The sequence below is a fragment of the Taeniopygia guttata genome, chromosome 1, assembly GCF_048771995.1.
Source record: "Taeniopygia guttata chromosome 1, bTaeGut7.mat, whole genome shotgun sequence".
In the NCBI taxonomy this organism is placed as follows: domain Eukaryota; kingdom Metazoa; phylum Chordata; class Aves; order Passeriformes; family Estrildidae; genus Taeniopygia; species Taeniopygia guttata.
Window position 1 is genome coordinate 66,547,251 of NC_133024.1, and position 24,004 is coordinate 66,571,254.

The following is a 24,004-nucleotide window of genomic DNA, read 5'->3' on the forward strand; positions in this document are numbered from 1 at the left end:
AGGCTTCTTCTAGCAGGGATGGGGTCCTGCACAAGAAGGTAGAGCTGGACTGCTAGGAGGCAACAGAAGATTTATGTTATGGTGGGTTGTGGCACACCGAGACAAAAGCCCTCTGCAGAGAGCAAGTGATGCGTACAATTAGCATATTCCGCCTGCCAGCGCAGGGGGGAGATACCTACAACAACGTGACAAAGAGCACTAGAGAGGCTGCCCAGTGTACTGAAGTGGGAGCATTGTCACGGAGGGCGGCTCGACCCCCCTTCCCCCGCAATTCCGGGCCGGAGCCCCCGCCTTTCCCGGCCCCCGCCTTTCCCGGCCCCCGCCTTTCCCGGCCCCCGCCGCCCCTCCGCGCGGCACCGCCCCGCGCGCCTGGCCCCGCCCCGCCTGGGCCGGCGGCGTCCGCGGTCGCCATGGGAACGGCGCGCGTCACCGCGCCCGGCGCCGCCGATTGGCGGGAATTGTTCGAGAAGGCGGCCGAGGGCGGAAGCGGAAGCCGCACGTGGAGCCGGTGAGTGGCTGCCGCAGTTTCTGGAAACTTCGCCTCATTGTCATATTTAAAGCAGCGGCGGCGCCGCTGCGTCCCTTCCCCGCCCGCCCGCCCGCGCACGCTAAGGGGACCGGCGGCCGTAGGAGCACCGGGAGTGAGCCGGGCAGAGCGGGGACCTCCCTCTGGCACCGGGGCCATGGCCGTGGTGGGCTTTGATTTGGGTTTCCAGAGCTGCTACATCGCCGTGGCGCGGGCTGGCGGCATCGAGACCGTCGCCAACGAGTTCAGCGACCGGTGCACGCCGTGAGTAGGGGGGGACGCGGGCGGGGGCTGGTCTGTGCCCGGCGGAGCGCCCGCCGTGGAGAAGGTGCTGGAAGTTTCGCGGTGGGGTTCCTGCTGTGTGGGGCCAGCGCGTTCCGCGGCACTCGCCGCCTCCGTGGGTTGCCGGCGGGCAGCTACCGGGTGGCGGGGCCGGGCGGCAGCCCACTGCGTGTCCCTCCGACCCGCTGTGTGCTCCCCTCCCGCCCCAACCCGCTGTGTGCTCCAATCCCCTCACCCGCTGTGTCCCGCTGAACCCCTCCTGCCATCCTGACCCGCTCTGTGTCCCCCGTCCCGCTCCCCATCCGCTTTCTTCCCCTGTGACCCCCCGCCCGCTCCCCGGTCCCGACCCTCCCTGTTCCCCGAGTCCCGCTCCCGGCCCGGTCTCTGGCGCTGTTTCCCGGAGCCGGAGCCCCGCGGGTCGCGGTGCGGCGGGCTGGGAGCGCCGGGCGGCCGGGAGAATGCCCGTGGGGGCAGCTGGGTTAAGTGGGACACGGGCGAGCACACTCCCACTCGTGCTGCTTAGGCTGGGCTCTGCCAGCTGCTCCAGGGCAGCTCTCCTTTAGTCAGAGGTTAGATATAGAAAGCCTCTGGCTCAAAGCGGGAGTTAGTTGACAAGTTAGAAACAGCCATGCACAGACGGGTAGGGTATAGACTGGCTGTGAGCTCTGAATTGCGATCGTCCTGTTTTGCCATTTGGATAAGCCATTGTGAAAGGTCCTGGATTCGGGCCAAGGCTTTAATGTGGATAAAAGTCTCCCCGTAGTTTTTTAGTGCAAACTCAAAGAATGACACTTTGACGGAAAGACTTAGGTGTTTTATCTGCAGTAGTAGAAAATGAGTCCGTGACAGTTCTCAGTTGTGTTTGTTGTCAGGACTGAGTTAATTGGCCTGTTGTTCTTTCCAGGTCGGTGGTTTCATTTGGATCCAAAAACAGAGCTATTGGTGTTGCAGCTAAAAACCAGGTAGGTAATTTCCTGCTGCAAACTGTTGAAGTATCACTGGGTGTAAAGAGAGTTGGCTGTGTTTTTTGAAGCCAAACAGCCTCAGTTTCATGTTGAGCCTTTTATTTTAGAAATGCTGCACTATGCTGCCATGCTTTCTTTGGGGAAATGTAGGATGTTTTTGCTAGAATGCTTCTGCTCTCTCATTCATTAATGTAATACTTTCCAGTTGAATATGTTCATATTCTGACAAATTAGGTTTACTGGATTTCTTTTCCTAATGATTGTATATAGGATTTCCCTTGTACTTGAAAGAAAACAGTTTAAATGCTGTGCATAGTTTCTTAAAATTGGATGTAAGGGGAGACATTTGTTAAAGCTATTCAGGGTACCTTACTACCTTTGGATTTGCTGCAAATTAAATGCCTCTGGTTTTGAAGATGCAAGTCCTTATTTTGGGTTTTTTTTTGGTTTTTTTTTTTTAATTGACATGCTCTGAAAGGTTGAATGTTTTCTTCGTGAAAGTAGTATTTTCAGTTTAGAAGGAGAACTTAATTCCAACAAGTCTCAGAATAACAAACTGTAATGATTAAATAAATCCTTAGGTATTGTTTGCTGTTACATAACTGCTGCTGGGAGATCAAGCATGCAGCCTCCGCTGGCCTGTGCATCTCTCTCATGTAGCAAAAGGACTGCAGTGGGTTTCCATGGAGAGAGCACTAAAGGAGACTTCATTGCACTGTAATAGCACTCCTCTTAGTTTTGAATAGCCGAGGCAATACAAATACTTTACATGTTAACAAGCACATGCACATTCAGTTATAGGTTAGCATTTGGAGTAATGAAGTAAACACATGTGTTTGTGGTTTTTTTCTTAAATTTCATTTCAGCATTGCTGAGTTGGCTTCTGACATTGTTGCAAGTCAGAAACTAGTGTGATTCATTAGTGTGCAAAAATTTATTGTTACTGAAAATGGGAAATGATCTGAACCTGATGTACTCTCAAGCATGTTTCAGTATTGTTAGATTGTTCCAGTAGATGCTGTGGAAAACATGAATTAATCTGCAAGTGTGGCCAATTCTCTTAGATTGCATTTACAAGTATGTATGTGCAGTGATGAGCACCTGTGACTTTAGTTACCTTCAGATTAACCTGTATGATATTACTGATGGAGTGTTTCATGCTTGGCTCTCCTAGAAGTTGAAGCTAAATATTTTTGCCAAGAAAAATGAATTTAATACTTTAAATGATAAAAGATGACAGATATAGTTGTCAGTGGTTCAGTTTGGCTGATGACCTGAGATGTGAATTGTGTTTCTTTTGCAAATGTGTAAATTTCCTGACATGGACTACTGAGAGTTAGATTTTTGGTGTCTGAGGGTCTTAAATCAAGGAGTACAATGATTCTTTTCATTTGGGAAAAAAAAAAAAAAGCAGAGACAAAAAAATCCCACAAAATAGAGAAAAGGAGGTTTTGACCGGTGACTTCTACAGTGTGATTTTGTGAGAGAGCTCAAAATACTAGAAGGTGATCTCTTTAATATTTGAGAAGTTACTGCTGGAGCAGATTTTCAGAGTATTTCTGTAACCTTTAGGTAAGTGTGGTATCACTGGAAATGAGAATGGTACATTAGTTAACAGACCATAATTCTTAGCTTTCTTAATTGTGACTAAGCAGGAAGATATTAAAACATGCTACAGACCTAATGGCATACAATTACTCTAAAAATATCTTAAGATGGTTCTCTTAGAAAAGGCTTTGAGGTTAATTCTAAATTAGGCTATAAAAGCTGCCAGAGTGTTTGCGCTTCTCTACCCACTACATGGTAATAATTCCTGCTGCTACGTTCTTCAACCATACAGCTGTGAAATACATAGCATTCAAGCACTCTGAAGTTGTGGCTATACAAATAAATAAAACCATGCTGGGCAACAATCTTCAACACAGGAACCTAACTACTCAACCACATTAAAGTACTGGAATAGTTCCTGGCGTGATTTTTGGCCTGTGTTGACTTGTGCTCGTACTATTAATTGCTGAGCACTATTCAGTGATTAGAATAAACCAAGGATGATTAAAATAAATCCTTGATTTAATAAAATTTAAAATAAAATTTAAATTAAAAATTAAATTAAAATTAAAAATGCAATTAAAATGTTAATCCTCGATTAAAATAAATCAAGGATGATTCTCAGCAGGCAGTCCAAGTGTGGCATCTTTCCACTGACACAGCTGTCTGAAAGTTACTGTTTGTTAGTGGGAGTATTGACCTCCTTTTTTTTTGTCAGGGACCTTTTCTGTAGGAGAACTGTCCTAGTTGAGTAGCTTTGTAATACAAAATGTAGCTCAAATTCTTCCATTTTGTCGTGGAAAACTTTATGTGCAACAAGGAATTGATGCTTTCCTGTGGGGATGGTGAATGCTAGAAATATTCTTTGATATGCTCAGCATATGAGACGCTATCATGCAGTCTGTTGGTGCCTGCCTTATTCTATCCTGTAGATAATAACACACTTTTATAATTTCTCTCTAATAAAATAGTATTAATTATACTCTGAGATATGTGCATTATTTCTTAGGCTGCTCTAGTTGTCTAGTTTCTGTTGTGCTTTGCATTTCTGATAATGAACGTTTCTCTTTCGCTTGCTCTTGGGAGCTTGCATTGTAGTTTAGCACATAGTTCCAGCTGATGTTAGCAAAAAAAGTTCCAAGTTGTCTATGCACTGTATTCTTCTCTGGTCTAGTGCAAGAATTTGAGTTGCTGCTAGGTGAGTGTGAACAAGAAAATGATGTGATTTCAAAGTAGCTCAGGGAGGAAAAAGTATTGAAATGTATGGGGACATTTAAGCTTGACAGTAACTAGGAACGCCCTTGTTTGCACTTAATGTAATAATGTTTAAAGTGGAAGTGGTGTGGCTTGGGTTGGAGGTCTTACAAACAGAGAAACCAGCTTCACATGTTAAACATTTGAATTTGGTCTAAGTTCTGTCACCCAGGGTGACAGAAGTGAGGTGTAAGGTGAGTGGCTCTGGTTTCCAGCACAATCAGCAGCAGAATGTTCCAGTGCAGTGCACAGGGGGGTTTCCTGAACTGGGGAGTGTCATGGGGAGACAAGAGCTGCCAGAAGCCTGCAGCTTGAGTGGCAGTGGCTGATGGGACCTGGGTGGGGCCAGGAGCAACAACAGCAGTTTCCTCCAAATAAAAAGCCCTTAGGGAGCACTGGTGAGCAGGGTGTGGCACCGCAGTGTACAGAGGGGTGCTGAGGCAGTGCCAGCCCAGCCAGGGAGCAGTGGGACCCACCTGGCAGAAAGCCACAGCCTCGCTGAGCTCCACACCCGGCACAGCTGGCACAGCTGCTCAGACAGTGCTGGCAGGAGCACTGGTGGCACTGGGTACTGCCAGTACTGGGTGGCACCTGCAGGGTGAGCCCTGCTCTCAGTACCAGTAATGGGTAGTGCCTCTTAGCACAGGTGTGGGAATGTGCCCAGGTACTCTTCCACTTAGTGATAGAACTCTGGCGGGAGGTGAGTAGGTTGAGGACTATCAGGGAGTGTGAGAGAGAGATGATATAGTGGAATTGCACCCTGCCTTCCCTGGGACGTGCCTGGGAGGCAGGCAGGACACACACACAGGGGGTTCCTTTCTCTCTTCTCCACTGGCTGGAAAACAGTGACTTGAAGAGATAGGCCAACCTAACCTTGGTGACAGATTGTTCCCTGAAGAAAAAGAGACAGGACATTGCCATAGGAGACTCCCTTTGGAAGGGAGCAGAAGGCCCAATATGCTGGCAGGAGCCACTTCTTAGGCAAGTCTGCTGCCTCTCTGGGGTCCAAGTTCCTACCCTGGTATGGCTGTCAGATAATTATCCATTATTGGTTTCTCAGGTTGGCAGTGATGAGGTTGCACCAGGAAGTCCAAGGGCGATTGGGAGAGATTTCAGGGCCTTGGAATGACTTCTTAAGGGATCAGGAGCACAAATAGTGCTATCATGTGATCTCTGTCCTTCCAGTTGCGGGAAATGAAGGAGGAAATGCAAAGAGCGAGCAGACCAATGTCTAAGCCTGGTGCCATTGGCAGAATTTGGGGGTTTTGATCATGGGTCATTTTATGACAGCAGGATTGGTAGCAACAGGCAGGGTATACCTGTTTCAGAGGGGGGAAATGATCATTGCACAGGAGCTCAGGGATCGCTGAGAGCTTTATGCTAGATTTGGAGGGGCAAAGACATACAACCAAATTTGCTAGAGATAAGCCTGAAGGATTCCACAGCAGTGCTTTAGAGAGAGTGCTCTAGTGAGGTCCATCAGTCTGCTGCCTTGGTGGAGATGGGATGGAGATCCATGCAGCAGCAGTGACACAAGGGTTATTATTGATTTGTTTAAAAACACTGGCAGCTCCTGAGAATGGTCACATAGGAATTGGGGCGTTTCCTATGCAAAAAAAGTGGCAGGCTCAGTAGCCGGCTGAAGTGCATGCCAGCAGGCATCAAGGCCTGCAACGCCGGCAATAAAGAGGAGGAGCTTGACACCACTGTGCAAAAGTAAAACTCTGACACAGTTGCCATTGTGGCAACATTGGGGGATGACTGGCACATCTGGTGTGTTACTCCTAACTGGTTAAAACCTGGCTGGATAGCCAGGCCCAGAGTGCTATGGTAAATGGAATTAAATCCAGCTGGCAGCATATCACCAGTGGTGTTCCCCAAGGCTCAGTATTGGGGGCCAGCCCTATTTGATATTTTAATCAGTGTTCCGGAAAAGGGGATCAAGTTCACCTTCAGTCAGTTTGGAGGTGAGGCCAAGTTGGACTGGGGTGTTGATCTGCTGGAGGGCAGGATGGTTTTACAAAAGGATGTAGACAGGCTGGATTGAAAGGTTGAGGGCCTCTGTATGAGGTTCAGCGAGTGCGGTGTCCTGCACTTGAGTCACAGCAACCTCATCAAACACTACTGGGAGTGCTGTTTGACAGTGGCTGAACATGAGCCAGCTGTGCTCAGGTGGCCAAGAAGGCCAATGGCATCCTGGCCTGTATCAGCAATAGTGTGGCCAGCAGGACCAGGGCAATGATTGTCCCCCTGCACTCAGACTGGTGAGACCACACCTTTGATCCTGGTTCAGTTCTGGGCCCCTCACTACAAGAAGGCCATTGAGGGGCTGGAGTGAATCAAGAAAAGGGCAGTGGACCTGGGGAAAGGTCTGGAGTGCAAGTCTGATGTGGAGCAGCTGAGGGAGCTGGGGTTGTTTAGCCTGGAGAAGAAGCTCACATGTGCCCTTATCACTATCTATGGTAACCTAAAAGAAGCACAAAGTGCAGGAAAGATCATTTCACCAAATGGTTTGTAAACATCTCTACAGGCTGCCCAGGGAAGTGGTGGAGTCACTGTCCTGGGAGGTATCTAAAAGGTGTGTGGATGTGGCTTTTAGGAACATTGGTGGACTTGGCTATGTTAGATTAGCTGGACTTGATCTGAAAGACCTTTTCAAACTTAAACAATTCTATGATTCTAAATCAGTTGACTAAAGTAGGCTCTGTTGATCATGTTATTGTTCACTCAGTTGTCTCAAGGTTTCAGAGATAGTTTTATAATCCTTAGTAAGTAATCATCTGGAAGTCTATATCTAACTTACTAATGAGCTGATAAAAAGTACCAGACAGTAATTACCAGTGTTAAATAAAACAGCTGTGACAAGGGAGTGGGCAGTTGTCTGAAAAATTGACCTGTGCTTGGGGGCATACAGAACAGCACTGAACATTGCAGGCTGATTTAAGAGTGGATTTCTAACGATCCTGTATTTCTTTACAGCAAATTACTCATGCCCACAACACTGTATGTAACTTCAAGAGATTCCATGGCCGTGCATTTAATGATCCTTTTGTTCAGAAGGAAAAAGAAAAGTTGAGCTATGATTTGGTTCCCATGAAGAATGGTGGAGTTGGAGTGAAGGTAAATCTGCAGTGTATCTTTCTGGGTTGTGTAGCTAAATCTGAAATTTTACATTTCAGCAACTAGTCATGAAAATACGTGTTTCTTTTAATTATTCTAAAGGTAGGTTGTTTTAATCTTTCTGTTAAACAAGAGCTCTTCTATGAATAGACAGCTTTATCTTTAAATAGTGGATGTTAACCTTCAATTTAAGTTTCATTTACAAATAATTGCTGCAATGCAAATTGCTGTGTTGGCAAATTGCTAGCTCAAACACACTGGCAGAAAAACTGCTAAGATAATTACAAGGTCGTATGGTTTTACTTCAAAGTATGAATTTCTGTCACTTTTGTGTGGAATGCATTGCAGCAGACTTACTAGGTAGTTTACAAATGCTTTAGAAAATAGTTGGAGCTCTTCTTTAGAATGATTGCCATAAATGGGTGGCAAGTGTGTCTTTAGTGGACTGCCTGGAGTCAGTTACTTGCAAAAGTGTTTAAAACCAGTTCCTATCACATTGCAAGTTTGGCTCTTGCTTATATTTCAAGGACTTCATTGATACAATATCAGCTTTTCATAGAATAGGTGCAGTTAATAACATTGTGTCCATTTACAGAAATATGTACAATTACTGATAATGAAGCCTTGCTGGCATAACAATCACTGCTTCACTGTTGAAGACTTCAGCTTGAACTGGTCTCCTCATAACTTCAGTATAGATCAGTCCTAACTAGTGACAGTATCACAGAATTGTATACATTAGAAAAAAGCCTGACTGGAAAAGTAGCCAAGCTTTACAAAAGAGAAGATGCTTTTTCTTTAGCTGTTTGTGATTTGTGCGGTTATCAGATAAATTCAGACGGAAATTATTGGTTTCCTTTAATCTGTGTGTGTAAGAGTCTTGTATTATCTGAGAGTCTAATGTTGGGAGAACACTACTACTTGGTGTTTTTCTGTTTTTTCTTAGGCTGCTTGGAGAACAAGTTAGTATTTATTTCTATTTAACTGTGGTTAAAAAGTTTTAATAATTGATTCAGTAAAATTCAATAAGACTGGGAGGTTCAGATAACAATTTTTCTCTTAAAACCAAAATGCCTGAATTTTCCCCAAATCATACTGAATGAATAAAAGAGAAGTGTTACTTTCAAGCACCAGCTGTAACGTGTTGCTTCACTTCATCATTGTCATGTATTCTATTGCATGATAAAAATGTTGCTTCAAGAATAATTTTTTTCTAAAAGAGCAATAAATAAACTTTGTCTAAGCTTTATCTTAAGCTTTTAGTTGTTTCAAGTGCATAGGTGAACTGTTGTTGCACAGTTCTTCCTTTCAGAGACGCCTCACATATTTGAGCAGAAGGATAAAAATGCCGAGGAAAAATACACAGCAAGTACTTCTGTACATTTTTTGCATTTGGCATCAGTTTGAAAAACAATGGCTATTTTTACTTAATAGTGTGCCACATGTTAAACTTGTGTCACTTTTGGCCATTTCCTTAATCTATGGAGTTGGTAAGTTCTTGATGTTTTAAGACAGAATGGAATTATTGCTTCTATAAACACTCAGCTGGGAAATTAAATTGTAAACTGAAGTCCTATAATGAAATAATGAAGCATGTCATGATTCATAGAGTATTAGCCAGCAGTGTATCAAAGAACATTAAATGTATGTAATTTTCCTTCAGTTGAGCTAACGGAATTATTTTACCTATTCTATCCAGGTCATGTACATGGATGAGGAGCACATCTTCAGTGTGGAGCAGATTTCAGCTATGCTATTGACTAAATTGAAGGAGACTGCAGAGAGTAACCTGAAAAAGCCAGTAACAGACTGTGTTATTTCTGTAAGTAATTGTAGTGCACAGGAACATTATGTCTTTTAACTTCAGCTATCCGAGGGCATTTTGTTTCTATTCATGCAGAGTGAAAAAGAACTCTGCTAAGCACTTAAAAACGGATTAATCCTAACTAGCTTTAGAGCTTTTGATTTAAAGAAATCCCAGGGCTGCTGCCATATTCCAGACCCTGACTAACTTAATGAATTCATTCTCTTGGAAATGTCTGGATCTCTGGACCCAAAATGTTTCTGGATCCAGGTATATATCCTTCTGTAGCAGCTTGCTTTCATGACTAAGCATACGAACTACTCATTGAAATAAATACATATGTTTGTGTTTTTCTTGAATTTAAAACAATTTGATAACAACTTTGAACAATTTCGATTGTTTATAAAGATTTGCCCTCTGTCTGCTGAAAATTTTAGTTTCTGTCCTATTTATCTTCATCCTTTCAGCAAACCTTGTTTTCTTTTTCACTGTTATGACTGCACAGAAAATGACCTCAAATCAAGATCATTCATTCCATTGCAAAGCCCTGAGTATAAAATAACACCTGCCTCTCTGTTCTCAATGGCTCTGAACAAGTCTGTCTCATGTTGCATCTAGGAATATTTAGCTCTGTTATTATTAGAAATGTTGATTCTCCAGTTGAACCTGGAAAGCTAGTTCTTCATGTGTCCCTTTGGGGGGGACATCAGAAGGTACGGTCCAATGCCAATGCTAGAGAGCTGTAGAAAATTTTCAGCAGCATATTCCTTCAGAATTTCTTAGCACTTCTTGTCTGAAGTAATTTCTACCAAAATAGATTATCTTCATTTGTTATCACTCATTTCTTTGCTTTTCTCACATCTGCAGCATTGCTGTACGCTTTTAGTTGCCTCTTTCCTTGTTTGGACAGGAGTATACCTGCTAGTTCTGGTTAAGGTATTCCATGTCACTGTCTTCACAATGTCTAGTTTACATTTTGCACCAGCACTTAATGTTATTAGCATTTGTATACAAATAACTCATTTGTTTCTTGTTAGTGTGTGCTTATGTAAACTACCTGATGCTGGTTTAATTCCATCTCTGAATAGAATATTTAAAGTGTCAGTTCATTATGGTAGTTGCATTTTAGAGGCTTGCAGTAAGGATCTTCCTCAAATAGGAGGAATAGATACAAATTTTAAATTAATACTTTCAAAAAAGTGGTGTAATGTCTCATTTTCTGGAAAAAACTTTGTATTCTCTCTACTTTCTTCAGGTTCCATCATTTTTCACAGATGCTGAAAGGAGGTCTCTTCTAGATGCAGCTCAGATTGTTGGTCTAAATTGTCTTAGATTAATGAATGACATGACAGCAGGTAAGCAGGGTAAAATAGCAGTTTCTGCAATTGGCAGGTGGGACAGAGGGTGCATTTAATTACTTTAAGAAAAGTAAATGAAAAGGCAAATATGAGACATAAATATTTGAAAAACTTGCTGTTCTTTTCTTGGTTTAATGTCTTCTGTGTGAAGGGGTAGATGAGATCAAGTTCCACTGATAATTATCTCCTTAAACACTTATTTAAGAGTCACTATGTGTGCCTGGGCTACTTGTTCATTTAGTGTACAGCCCGGATGCACAGTTGCAGGATTTAGACACTCCTAAAGGAAGTTCCTTGATTAAACATCAACACCTCATAGCTTCCAAGGCTTTTTTCAGTATAGTCGGGTTTTAAACAGACACTTGGCTCTGCTGACCATTTACACAACTCTCAGACAAAACTTTCCAGCTTGGAAGATGATACTCACTGTAAATACAAAACTGAGTTTGGGTTTTGTTGTTAAGATGTTCTATGTTTTTGATAACTTTGCAAGGCAAAAAAAAAAAAAACAACCTCAAAAAACCCAAACAAGTGCTTAGGGGCCATATACATGACTAAGGGAGTATATTCTGCTTTTCAGGTCGTACAGCTTAGATTAATGGAATAAAGCTTCCATGAAGATAGTATATCTTGCATGGTTGTAGTCTGGATCTGTCATTATGCTTTTGATCTTACAGCTTAATGTTTACAGGGATGTAATGGTATGCCACTGGAAACTAGAAATTGTGTGGATAATATCTGACACTTCTTTTGCAGTGGCTCTGAATTATGGAATTTATAAACAAGACCTTCCAGCTCCTGAAGAGAAGCCACGGATAGTTGTATTTGTTGATATGGGACATTCTGCATTTCAAGTATCAGCCTGTGCATTCAACAAGAGTAAGCTGAAGGTAGTAAGATTAAATGGAAATAAAAGGGTTTATAAGCAATTAGAATCAAATAGCCTACCAATCTGCCTTCTTTTTAAAATTCTGAAATAATTTAATGCATGGAAATGGCAATGAGTTTAAAGGCAAAGGTTTTCATCTGTGTCCTTTATTTCATTAGAATTGTTTCAAACAAGCTGTAAATTTCTTGCAATACACAAATGTAAGATACATAATACTAGTGCTATAATTTATTTTGCTTTATCTAAATGTGTGTGTATGGATCAAAGTTTTGAATACTTAGGATTGTCACTTAGCTACTTAGACTTATTTCCTCTGTAAAAATGAAGATCAATTTTTGGCTAATGTGGTTATGCATCGGAAGACAGGCTGACCTGTCCCCAACGTTATTTTGAAGTGAGGACTTGCTGATATTGGAAGACTGCTATTCACTTTGATTTTATTAATGTTAAACTAAATAATTGTGTTCTTTCAAACCAGGTACTTGGGACAGCATTTGACCCTTTCCTTGGTGGGAGAAACTTTGATGGAAAACTGGTAGATTACTTTTGTGCAGAAATAAAATCAAAGTACAAACTAGATCCAAAAACCAAAGTTCGGGCTCTTCTTCGTCTGTATCAGGAATGTGAGAAACTGAAGAAACTAATGAGTTCAAATAGCACAGACATTCCCCTAAATATTGAGTGTTTCATGAATGATACTGATGTATCTGGAAAAATGAACAGGTGAGTTCTGTACAAGACAGGCTTTAGTGGCCATATTTTTTAAACAAGTGTTTCTTTCAGTGTTTGAAAGAAACTTAACGTGCCAAAATTAAGTGTAAGTGCTGAACAGCTGTGGCATTTTTGTAATGCTAGAATAGCTGAGGCTGGGAAGTGTGATGTTCAGCTACTTCAGTAGTGTTTCAATGCTATAAAGCATGCATAAGAAGTTTAGATTATTTCGGTAGAATATGTTCTTAAAACCATAGATTGATGCTTGCAAACCAGAGGGTTGGCTGCATATTTAGACCTGCATATTTTAGGTAACCTAAACCCTATACTCTTGTTAAGATAGCAATTAAAGCTTTGTTTCTTTTTTTCTGTTCTTAGTGTACTGTGGATGTGGGTAGAGAAATGGAGGGCAGAAACAGTGCTTATGGGTGATGACTTGGTTATGGTCCAAGTGTAAATGAAGTCTGTCTCTTCCACATGTTCACAAGCTTCATTTATTAGTTCTTGTAGCTACTGCTAAGAGTGGTAGGTTTTTCCAGTATGTAGGCAACAGTTTTTCATTATAAAGGAAGTATCAGTGTTTTCTGATTTCTTATCTGTAACCTCTACTCTGAGGCAAATACATAGCAGCTGCCAAACAAAACCTTTATTATTCAACAACATTGATAGTGGCTTGGAAAAATTTGAAAGCAGCTGTTTGTGGACTACTTTGTCTTGTCTACGGTTGCCACCTTGGCCTACTTACAGGAGTTTAGTTTTAAGTCACTTTGCAGAGTAGTTAACCAACCTAGTCAGCAACAGTTTGGAAACAAATGCCAGGCAAGGTTCTTGTGGGACAGGCATTCTTTAGTTTATCCCATTTTTTTCCTTAGGTCACAATTTGAAGAATTGTGTGCTGACCTGTTGCAAAGGATAGAGATGCCTCTGCTTTCATTAATGGAACAAACACAACTGAAAGTGGAAGATATAAATGCTGTAGAGATTGTGGGGGGAGCAACCCGTATTCCTGCTGTCAAAGAGAAGATTGCTAAATTCTTTGGCAAGGATGTCAGTACAACACTGAATGCAGATGAAGCCATAGCTAGAGGCTGTGCTCTGCAGGTATAGTACTGGCAGCACTTGATGAAATTAAAAGATGTATTTCTTGGTAGCATTTCCATGAAGAGTTAGTTATGAAGCAGTTATGAAAAGTTGTAGAAGTAGTCCATTTTAAAGTACTCAAGGGAACATACATGTGCACTAGGTCTTTTTACTGTTTAAAAGGCCCAGAGTACTCCTCCCTGGTGCAGTACTCTATTGCAGTATTTTATTGCAGTATTCTGTAAGTAGAATTCTTATTCAAAAGAATACGATCTAGGGAATTTAATGCCAAAAAATTAAGTTGTTGTCAAGCTGAAAGATATTTTTACTCAACAAGGTATGAGGAGTATCTATGGAGAGCTCAAACTACTGCAAGTTTGACTTTTGTGGTATCCAGCCTGCCATCAATGTGAAACAAGCTTTTATTCTGTCTGCCTCCCATTTTTACTGTTTCCAGCTATATTTTACAAGAAAACCAGTCATTCTATGTCCTGCCTTTTCTCCTTTAACTTCTTGTCTTATTTCACCCTCTTCTCTTTGACTTGTTTCTTTACTCCATCTCACTGACAGCTTCCCATTGCTAGCAATCAGTTGTGTTCAGGGAAAGAAACAGGATCCTTTAGATAAATACTTGTTTTAGGCCTAAGCACTGCAGCATTTCCATTTTTTACAGTACTGCTATTTTCTTAGTGTTACCTTTACTCATAAGCTGCAAAAGGCCTGCTAACACAGCACATAAACACTTGTGTGTGAGTTTGCTCACACTGCATTGAAATTGAGGATTGGAATAGTTCTGCCTATCAAAATCAATCCAGTTCTCACTTGTTTGAAAAGATTTTGCTGTCTTGGCTAGTGGAGTAGAGGAGTTAACCAGCTTTAATGCAAGCTTTTTTGTTTGGTTTTTTTTTTTTTTTTCAGTGTGCCATTCTTTCTCCAGCTTTTAAAGTGAGAGAATTTTCTGTGACTGATGCTACACCTTTTCCAATATCTCTGCTGTGGAACACAGAAGCAGAGGACACTGAAGGGTAGGTAGCTCAGACTACCATTCCACGAAGCTTTTGACCTTCATAATTCAGGGGTCATGTTCTTGCTTGCATTTAAACTAGGTTTTTGGCATAGAAAAGCCATTGGCCATGTACCAGAGATGGTTGACTGGGAAGATTGTAAAGACATAGGTTGAAATTTGAAAAAGAAAGGTTAAAAAAAAAAGTGAGTTGAAAGAGCTACCAAGAGCTACTATCTTGCTAGTATCTTGTTTTGCCTTTATGTGGGTGTCAGGATTAGGAATATAAAATTAGATCAGTGCTTGGGTCCTGATTCCACTTTGCCTTCTGGCTTTTTGCTTTTTACTTAAGGTGTTCCTGACACCTGAGATTCTTGATTTACTAGTAATGTTATGTACTATGGAAATATTGTGAACTTATATGGATGCTATTTATCTGACTGAAGGAGGAATTTAACACCTAGCAAAAAATTAACATTTGTAAGAGTAATTTCTTGCTGCAGTCTCCTACTGAGACTGACATCTGTTACTAATTGTGCCATGCCTGTGGGAAATGCAATTGCTGTCTAGGATGTAAAGAGCTCCAAGTTCAATCTGTGGAAAAAGCATAGTTCTAGAGGGATCTGTTCATACCTTTTTCATGTTCTTTGTAGTTCAGCCTTTTTTTCTTCCCATCTGTTTTCTGTGGAGGTGCAGGGCCTAATTGCTCTGTCACTTATGAGAGCAGCCTGTGGGTTCATGTTCTAGGTAAAGCTCTCACTTTCTCACATCTAGGTTATTAGATGAGATCCTCCACAGTTAGGAGACAAAACTTAGTTAGAAATTAGGATCAGGCTGGCATAATATTGGACATGCTGTAGAACATGAAGTAAAGCTGGTTGTTTTTCTGTCATGTTGAGGAATGAATAATAATCTGGTGTCAGGGTTCTCAACTGAGCCATGGAACGTAAATGAGCAAGGAATTACCAGGGCTATAATTATCCTTTTGAGACTAAGGAAGGGTGCAAATTATGATTCAAAATACACTATTCCAAGCTCAAATAGTGGAATAGGACAAGTTCTTATTACAGTAGAGAACAGTAAATCCTTCTCCCTTGCAGTACAGTAGTGAGGTATCTTTATTGGAATTGTTCAGAAGGGTAAATGTTCCAAAACATAATGTTCCTCTAAAGAGTTTTGACCCTATATCAAAACCTTCCAGCTCCAATACACTGCTAAAAGTGATACTTTTCCCTTAATTACAGAGTTCATGAGGTCTTCAGCAGAAATCATGCAGCACCCTTTTCTAAGGTACTTACATTCTATAGGAAAGGTCCATTTGAGCTAGAAGCTTTTTATTCTGATCCTAGTGGAGTCCCATATCCTGAGTCAAAAATTGGTAAGTAATTGTCCTGGAAATAGTGTTGTCTCCAATAGAACAATTTGTGATCAAACAGTAATTGTTTTCATGCAGTATGGTTATGATGTATATATTCAGGATTTTGTCTCTAAAGGACTTGGAATTTTCCCCTTCCTGAGGCAACTGAATCAGTATTTTTTATTTTTCTTGCTTATAATGTTGCTTTGGCTAAATGAAGAAACAAGGGGAAACAAATCAATGCCTACAACTAAAATGTGGTTATCATTTACTACTAAAATAGCTTTGTAACTTTTAAAATCTTTTCTGCTTGTTACTGAAGCAGGCTAGGAAAAATTGAATAATATCTCCTGTATATAAAAACCAGCATGTCTTGAATAACTAGTTGTTGTTTTTACCTATACCTTCTGGGATTGACATAATGCTGAATAACTTTCAATCAAAGCAGTCTGAAATAGTGGCAGCTACAAGACTACAGTATTGATTTGTCTATGTAACATTTCTAAGCAGTTCTTTCATATGTTGACAAATTGCAGCACATGACAGTGTTGATACTTACAAAGAGCTTACAGCATGGTTAGTTAGAAAAAGACTGATGGTAAAGACAGGCCAATTAAATAATTGTTCTTGAGTTCTAAACATGCAATTAAATATTGTATGGCTGTGTGCCATATATTTTGAAAAACAGCACAATGGAGAGGGACTTATTACAAGCACAAGTAGTGACAGTACTAGGGGGAATGGCTTTAAAAACTGCAAGAGAGCTGGTGTAGATTAGATATTAGGAGCAAACTCTTTGCTGTAATGGTGGTGAGGCACTGGAATAGGGTTCCCAGAGAAGTTGTGGATTTCCCATCGTAGGAGGAATTCAAGGCCAGGTTGGATGAGGTCCTGAGCAACCTGGTGTAATGAAAGGCAGGAGGGTTGGAACGCGATCTTTAAGGTTGCTTCCAACCCAGGCTGTTCTATGATTCTATGACTGTATTTTGTAGTTATAGAAATGTCATATTTCCTTTTGTGGTTAATCTTACCATAAAGACTCGTGGTGGGATCTGTCAGTGTTCAATTTATTTGGCTTTAACAAATGAGAAGCTGTTTAACTGCTGTTCTGAAAACTGGTAAGAGCAGAACTAAAGAACAGTTTTGTTTCAACTCAGTTGCCAATTAATTATTTGCTCAGAACAAAATTATTGGTATGACTAATGGATTAAGTTATAGTTGTAATGAGACTGGCAAAAAGGAGAACCAGTCACACAGCTCCAGTATTATTGGATTTACAAGAGAGAGGATTATATTCTATATCCTGTGAAATAGGCAGGTAAAAGCTTGTGTCCTTGTGGTCTAGATCTGTTGCTGAAGGAATGGTGTGTGCAAATGTGTATCTTTGGCCTGTGAGATTGGGGAACTTGTACTTTGCAGCTAAGTGAGCATTTTGTTCTGCAGGTCACTCTTTTGGTAAATCCATGCATAAGGAAAAATGTCTGCAGTTAATGTCAAGGACATCTGATTCTTCATTTACTGTTTAACTAATTGTCTGTTTATTAGTTTCACAATGCTTGTTTCAAGTATTACAGTAGTTACAGAACAATTAGGTTCTGCCCTAGAATAAAAGGTAAGGGCAGACTTGCATGGATGTTAGAAGGTATAAGGAAGGCCTCTAGAAATAGTGTTTCTATGTTGGGCAATAACTTGTGTTAGAAACGCACCACTTAATATTGGCATTAGACTAAGCCCTTCAGTAGTTTTTTCAGCCCACTAGTAACACAGAGAGCACCAGTTTTGTATTTACTCTGTATTAGTGGTGTCAGGAGAACCTGCTCTTCGATTTATAAGATGAAGTTGGCTGAAGAGCAGTGTACTTTAGTTTTGTTGTTTTTTTTTTTTTTCTAGTACTGAGTTAATTTGAGGGACCATGAGATTAGCGTGGTGGCTTCATCAACTATTTAGAAAACAGTTTGTCTATGAAAAAGGGAGATGTTTTCCTGGCTCTGCAATAATACCTACTTAATTCCACTGTGTGAGTTTTGATTCTTTTGGTTTTAGGTAGGTATATTATCCAGAATGTGGCAGCCCAGAAAGATGGAGAGAAGTCTAAAGTCAAAGTGAAAGTCCGTGTCAATACTCATGGCATTTTCAGTGTGTCCACTGCATCTATGGTAGAGCCAGTTAAAAGTGAAGAGTGTGAAGATGTCAGTGTTGAGACTGAAGTTGAAGCTCAGGACCAGAGGCCTATTGAAAACTTCAGTGATGTAAGTTGACCTTTCTTGTGTGTGAATATCCTTACTGACTGATGAAAGTGTGTTCTGCTGTTACATACTCTGGAAGAAAAATACTTTCCTCTGAGGAAGCAAAAGGAGATTAATTTTATGATGTGTGTAGTTGTCATGAAATGTCTTTACAAGAACAAGAGACAATTTGTGCTGTCTTGGAAGTGTGTGGATTTCAAAATCAGTTTTTGTGCAAAGTGCCAAATAGCAGCAGGTCGGTTGTTTGAGGGTGGGGTTGCTTACAGCTGTCACGGTTATCCCACTGTTCCAAACAGGAAAACTAGATTTGGATTGTTAATAATCCATGTGCTTTGTGTTTAAAGAATTTCGGTGTAATCCTTTGTATCAGTAAAGTTTTTTGAAGCTTTTTGTGAAAGGGAAAGCTGAATTGTTTTCTACAGCATTGAAGGAGAGGGGAACACTGGGGAATAATGCACATTGTTATAGTCTACTTGATGTTTTAATACTTTTGAGGGGGAAAAAGTAAACATTATGACTCAATAAATTAAAAGCCCCTTTTTGTAAGAGAAAGTGGTAGCATGTGCACACACGCACACAAGTATCGTGCAGCAAGCCTGGCACTGGTAACATTTTCATGAACTCCTTCTGAACTTGCACCTAGTCTTTATCTCCATAGCTGAAGCGTGTGTGTTTCTGCGTGTGCACAGAATGCTTTGTAGGGCACTTTGTACCGTATGTGCGTCAGAAGTGAAGTGCCCTATACTTAAATGCAAGTGCACATGCCTTCTACATCCTTTGTGCCTGGGCTTTCATTTCAGAAAAATATCCAGCAAGAGAACAGTGAGGCTGGAACACAGTCCCAGGTACAAACTGATGGTCAGCAAACGTCACAGTCTCCCCCTTCATCAGAACCTCCCTCTGAAGAAAACAAAATCCCAGATGTCAAGAAAGTGAGTGACCCTTTAACTCTGTTGAAAATGTTATCCTATTTAATGGCTTTTAAATTGGTAACGTATTTCAGGAAAAGCAAGGAACTTGGTGTTGGAACCTTTTTCATTTTCACATCTTTACTACAGTGAAAAATAATGTCTGTATCTTGTGATGATTTTTGTACAGAGTTTGCAAAAGGATTAGTGCAAGAAGCCTTTATCTACCACTTCCAATTCTTCTTGCAGTGTTGTACAACTTGTTTCTTTGGGTTGCAGACATTTCAATTTAAACAGCAGTTAGAGGCCAGGTTTATTAGGCCTGCTGAGGGAAGCCATGATCAGGAATTCATAAACCTAAAAGGAAATAATCAATGTGAAACATTTGTCTGCATGTTGTTGCTAGTGATTTAGTTTTTTCATCTGTATGAGATGAAAAATGCTTTGGGTTAAGATCTTAAGCCTTATCGGCATCATTAGTGAACTGCTACATTACATATGGACACTTCTGGAAAATCTGCAAACACGGTATATATGTGAGGAATGTCCTTGCTGCAGCTCAGTGCCTACTGTCTGGAAACAGACTGTAAGGAGACTAGGATAGGAGGTGGAATCCCCAGAAGGAAAGTGCCTCATGAGCATATTTTGAAGATTTTAAAAGAACATGGAAAAACCTTTGTGTGTTCTTCCTCTTAATGTATCTTTTATCATAGTAGTACTTCATCAGAAATAAGTCAGGAAAATTATCTTATTTTTCTTCTTTCTAACTCAGACAAATGAGAAGAAAGGTGATCAGCCCCCAGAAGCTAAAAAACCCAAGATAAAAGTGAAGAATGTGGAACTACCCATTGAAGCTAACTTGGTTTGGCAGTTAGGAAAAGATCTCCTCAATATGTATATTGAAACAGAGGTGAGTTAGTGTGGTTTAGACTGCTTTCTTGTGTGCAGTTGTTAACCATTCACCTGCTTCTGAAGGCAACCTCTGTTCTTGTACTGTCAGCCTGGAGTGTGGGCTCAATTAACAATGAGCTAACATACTGTCTGCCTTCTAACACATAACTGACAAATGTTTATCAGAAGGTTTGAAGTGTCCTTTATAGCAATTAGCGTCAGAGCACTGATCCATGGAATGGTATCACAGATTCATTTAAACTGTTGTGATCCAGGGAAGTGCAAGCCATTTCTTCAGATGAGTCTACTGCACAGTAATGAGAATTTCAACAGTTAGGTGAACCAAGGCCTCTGGGAGATTTTACAGGTACTGTGCTTTGTAGTACGCTGTTTGAACATTGCTATTTTTTAATTATTTTCTGTGGTATACAGGGAAAGATGATTATGCAAGATAAACTGGAGAAAGAAAGAAATGATGCAAAGAATGCAGTGGAGGAATATGTATATGAGTTCAGGGACAAGTTGTCTGGACCATATGAAAAGTTTGTTTGTGAAAAGGTAGGTTATGGTTTCAGGAACTTCTCTGAAAATATTGATACCAAGTATCTGTTTTGTATACCGTGGTTGAACTTTCTCAAATCCACCCTGGACATAGCTGCAAAACCAGAACTTCATTTGAATGATGGCAGTGACTAACCCAGAATTAGGTTTAGGCATAACAAATACATATCCCTGAAAAAAGGTTTTGTCACAAATGGAGTAAAGTTTTGTTTCCAGTTGGAGCTAGTGACTGGAAGGGGAAGCTGTGCTGCTTTATGTGGAACCAAAACCATGAATTAGAGTTACACCCAAAGTATTGGCCTAATCAAGGACAAAAGTCTGTGAATGCTACCTTTGTTGTAGATGTGTGTTTCTCAATCCAGAAGCTGGCATGGTTTAAGTAACTTAATTAGGCAAAGCTGCAGTAGAAATTAAATTTTTATATGGGAGGTTAAGGATTCATGTGTATATTTACCTCTGTTGTGTAACTTCAAGAAAAACGTGGTTGATTGGTGTGTATTTGGATGCTTGATGTGTTGAATTATATTGACACACAGGATCTGCAGGGATTCTCTGCCCTCCTAGCAGAAACAGAAGGCTGGCTGTATGAAGAGGGTGAGGATGAAGCAAAGCAGGTGTATGTAGAAAAATTAGAGAATTTAAAGGTAGGCCTGTTAATATGCCCAAATATCAAAATTTCCAAAAGACTGTGCTAAACAACATTAATGAATGTTAATGGATCACATAAACATGTAGAAATTGCTTTTTCTAGAAATTAGGTACTCCAATTGAAATGCGCTATCAAGAAGCAGAGGAACGACCAAGGCTATTACAAGAATTGGGACACAGGCTCCAGTACTATGCTACAATAGCTGGGGAATTCAGGAATAAAGTAAGTGGCCTTTTTTTAACTACAGCGCTTCAGTGAGGCTCATTGGCTGGAGGGCTTCAAATGCACTTTCAGATGAGCTGTGAACTGCTGCTATATAGGTCACAAATTTAACACCACAAATGTTTCCCAGTACTCAAAAAATCTCACGAAGTGTGTCATATCTTCAGTTGCTTCTGGATGTTTTCAGGCTGAAGAGGTGTTCTTACAAAGAGTTTAGACTTCTGGTCTGATTCTTGACCTTTAAAAAACTGATCTGACTGTTTTTTAGAAATGTGCTCCTCTTTCAGTTCTTTCAGGGACAAGAATTATTGTATGGCAAGAAGCATTAGTGTAAAACCTAGTTGCAGATAAAGTAAAAAACATGATTTTATTATATGTGGGTATTTGGGGCTTGGTTTTTTGTGGGGGTTTTATGTTTGGGTTTTTTAATTGATATTTTTAGATTATGTTCTTGATAATTCCTGTCTGAAAATTTGCTCCTTGAATTTCAGCTTAAAGAATTTTAATAGGACAGCTCACAACACTCAAACTAATTCAATCTGAGACTTAACATCAGAAACAATTATGTCTTCACAGCTATAGATGACAAAATTAAATGAAATCATTAGTAGTGTTATATGTGAAATAACTAGCGTCATTGTAAATAGCATATTTAACAACTTGGTTTTATTTAAGAATTCTAAATATGGATTCATTGGTTGTGTTGCTGGGCAGGTTCTTCTCTTGATAGTTGTTAATTGTGTAACTGTGGCATTGTAGGGAATGCTAAAGTTGAAAACTCTGATCCTTTCCCTGTACATCAGAATCTCAATGTCTAAATTACCTTGGGTGCAGGTAGCTCCTCCAGAATGGGAGGGAATGTATTAAGAATGCTATATTTTATTGTGTGACCTTTTTGTGAAGCTTCTATGCCCTCTGTGACCCAGATTTCTTGTTCGTTTGGGTAAAAAAAGCTTTATATTGACATCTGTATTTCCTGTTGTCTGTTGCTGTAATGGGTCTCCCTTGTGGCTAGCTTCTATTTGTTTTGACCACTGGAAGAGGTTTGCAAGTTACAAATAATTGAGATAGACTTGTTGGCATTACTTGGTTACACTTGACATTGACTACAAACAAAATGTTTGTATTTGGACAGGATGAGAAATACATCCATATTGATGAGATGGAAATGATGAAAGTGGAGAAGTGTGTTAGTGAAGTGGTAGAGTGGATGAATAATGCTGTGAGTGCACAGGCTAAGAAGAGCTTAGATCAGGATCCAGCTGTGCTTTCAAGTGAAATTAAGGCAAAACTACAGGTAAGTACCATAAGAAACTATCTTTAGAGGTTGGTGCAAGAAGTAGACTGGTATCTGTGCCTTTTGTCTTCCCCAGTTTCATCTTGGTGCTCTAGTGTGTTTGAAAGGTAGAAAGTATGGAAGGGAAGAGATCCATCAGAAAACAGAGGAGCTCTAGTGTACTATATACAATTCTGTGGAGCTCATAGATACTTTGTCTTCCAGTCACCTTAAACACTTGGGTTGTTTTTCAGCATTTTACTGAGAGACAAAATAGTACTGAAAAAAAAATGTGAAATTAAAAATACAGAACATTAAAAAGTATACCAATTAATTTATTTCAGAGTACAATAAGTACTTGTTAGTTTGGACTCAAGGGAACAAATGCAGAAGCCAATTTCAAGCAGTCTTTTGGACACAGGACTTTTTGCACTAGTGAAGCTGGTGGCTCCTTAACACACATTCTACCCACAATTTTTCTATCTTTTTTAGGAATTAAACAATGTCTGTGAGCCCGTTGTGACACAACCAAAACCAAAAGTTGACTCTCCCAAGGAGGAAAACCCATTAAATGAGCAGAGTGATTATAAAACTGAAGACATGGGAGAAGATGACAAAAATTCTGAAATGCCTCAGCAAAATGGCGAATGTCATCCAAATGATCAAAACACCATTAACATGGACCTGGACTAAGCCACTGCACTTGCAGCAAATTATTTCATCCCATGACAGAAGATGTTTTGGCTGTCCTATGTGATGGGCGTGGGAATGCATTGTTTTGGAAACTATGTATATTTTTTTTTCTTAAGACTTGTCTGGGATATGTTATGTTGTGGGAGGAGGAATAGTAATAGTGTTGGTCATGACTATCCTAAAAGGAAAATTGCCTTGGTAACTTTCAGATTCCTGTGGAATTGTGAGTTCATACTAAGCTTCTGTGCAGTATTTAACCATTTGCATCACTAAAGATGAAAAGAAGCCCTTGCTTTGAAATGTACTGCTCCTTTAAAAGGTTGTAATCGAAACACTCTAGGCATTTGTAGATGCCAAGGTAGTTTTCTTTTGTCTGGACATCTAATGGGGTATGTCAGAAAAAGCCAGTGTCTATCCCCTTCATAAGAACTTTGCAGAAGAAACCCTTCTGTCTGAGGTTTTTGATTGTTGCAGTCCAAAGTACTTACCAGGTAATGAGATGGTGAAATGTGTTAGTAGCATGCAGAAACGCTTACGTTTCATCTCTTGCTAAACAATACATTTTTCATGTGGGGTACATAAAATGAAGGAAATGCTAATTCTGTTAGTGTTATTGTGAAGCTTTTTAAAGAGCTTTGAAATAAAGTTCATTTTACTGGTA

At 40.4% G+C, this 24,004-nt stretch overlaps 1 protein-coding gene across 2 annotated transcripts; it reads left to right on the forward strand.

Moving 5' to 3' along the window:
- The first annotated feature begins 545 nt into the window (after nt 1–545).
- On the forward strand, nt 546–24,004 carry HSPH1 (heat shock protein family H (Hsp110) member 1). 2 transcript variants are annotated; one of them, NM_001159733.2, is given in 18 exon segments: nt 644–790; nt 1,713–1,770; nt 7,555–7,695; nt 9,395–9,517; nt 10,755–10,854; nt 11,614–11,747; nt 12,225–12,469; nt 13,330–13,558; nt 14,456–14,562; nt 15,785–15,918; nt 17,941–18,146; nt 18,944–19,075; nt 19,824–19,961; nt 20,375–20,500; nt 21,040–21,147; nt 21,255–21,374; nt 22,510–22,671; nt 23,143–24,004. In NM_001159733.2, coding segments are annotated over 18 exon segments (2,571 nt in total). In that variant the 5' UTR covers nt 644–683; the 3' UTR covers nt 23,344–24,004.

Coding starts and splice junctions, on each gene's coding strand:
- HSPH1 (XM_012569648.5), top strand. CDS start 684: ATGGCCGTGGTGGGCTTTGATTTGGGTTTCCAGAGCTGCTACATCGCC. Junction 791..1,712: donor TTCAGCGACCGGTGCACGCC/GTGAGTAGGGGG, acceptor TGTTCTTTCCAG/GTCGGTGGTTTCATTTGGAT. Junction 1,771..7,554: donor GTGTTGCAGCTAAAAACCAG/GTAGGTAATTTC, acceptor ATTTCTTTACAG/CAAATTACTCATGCCCACAA.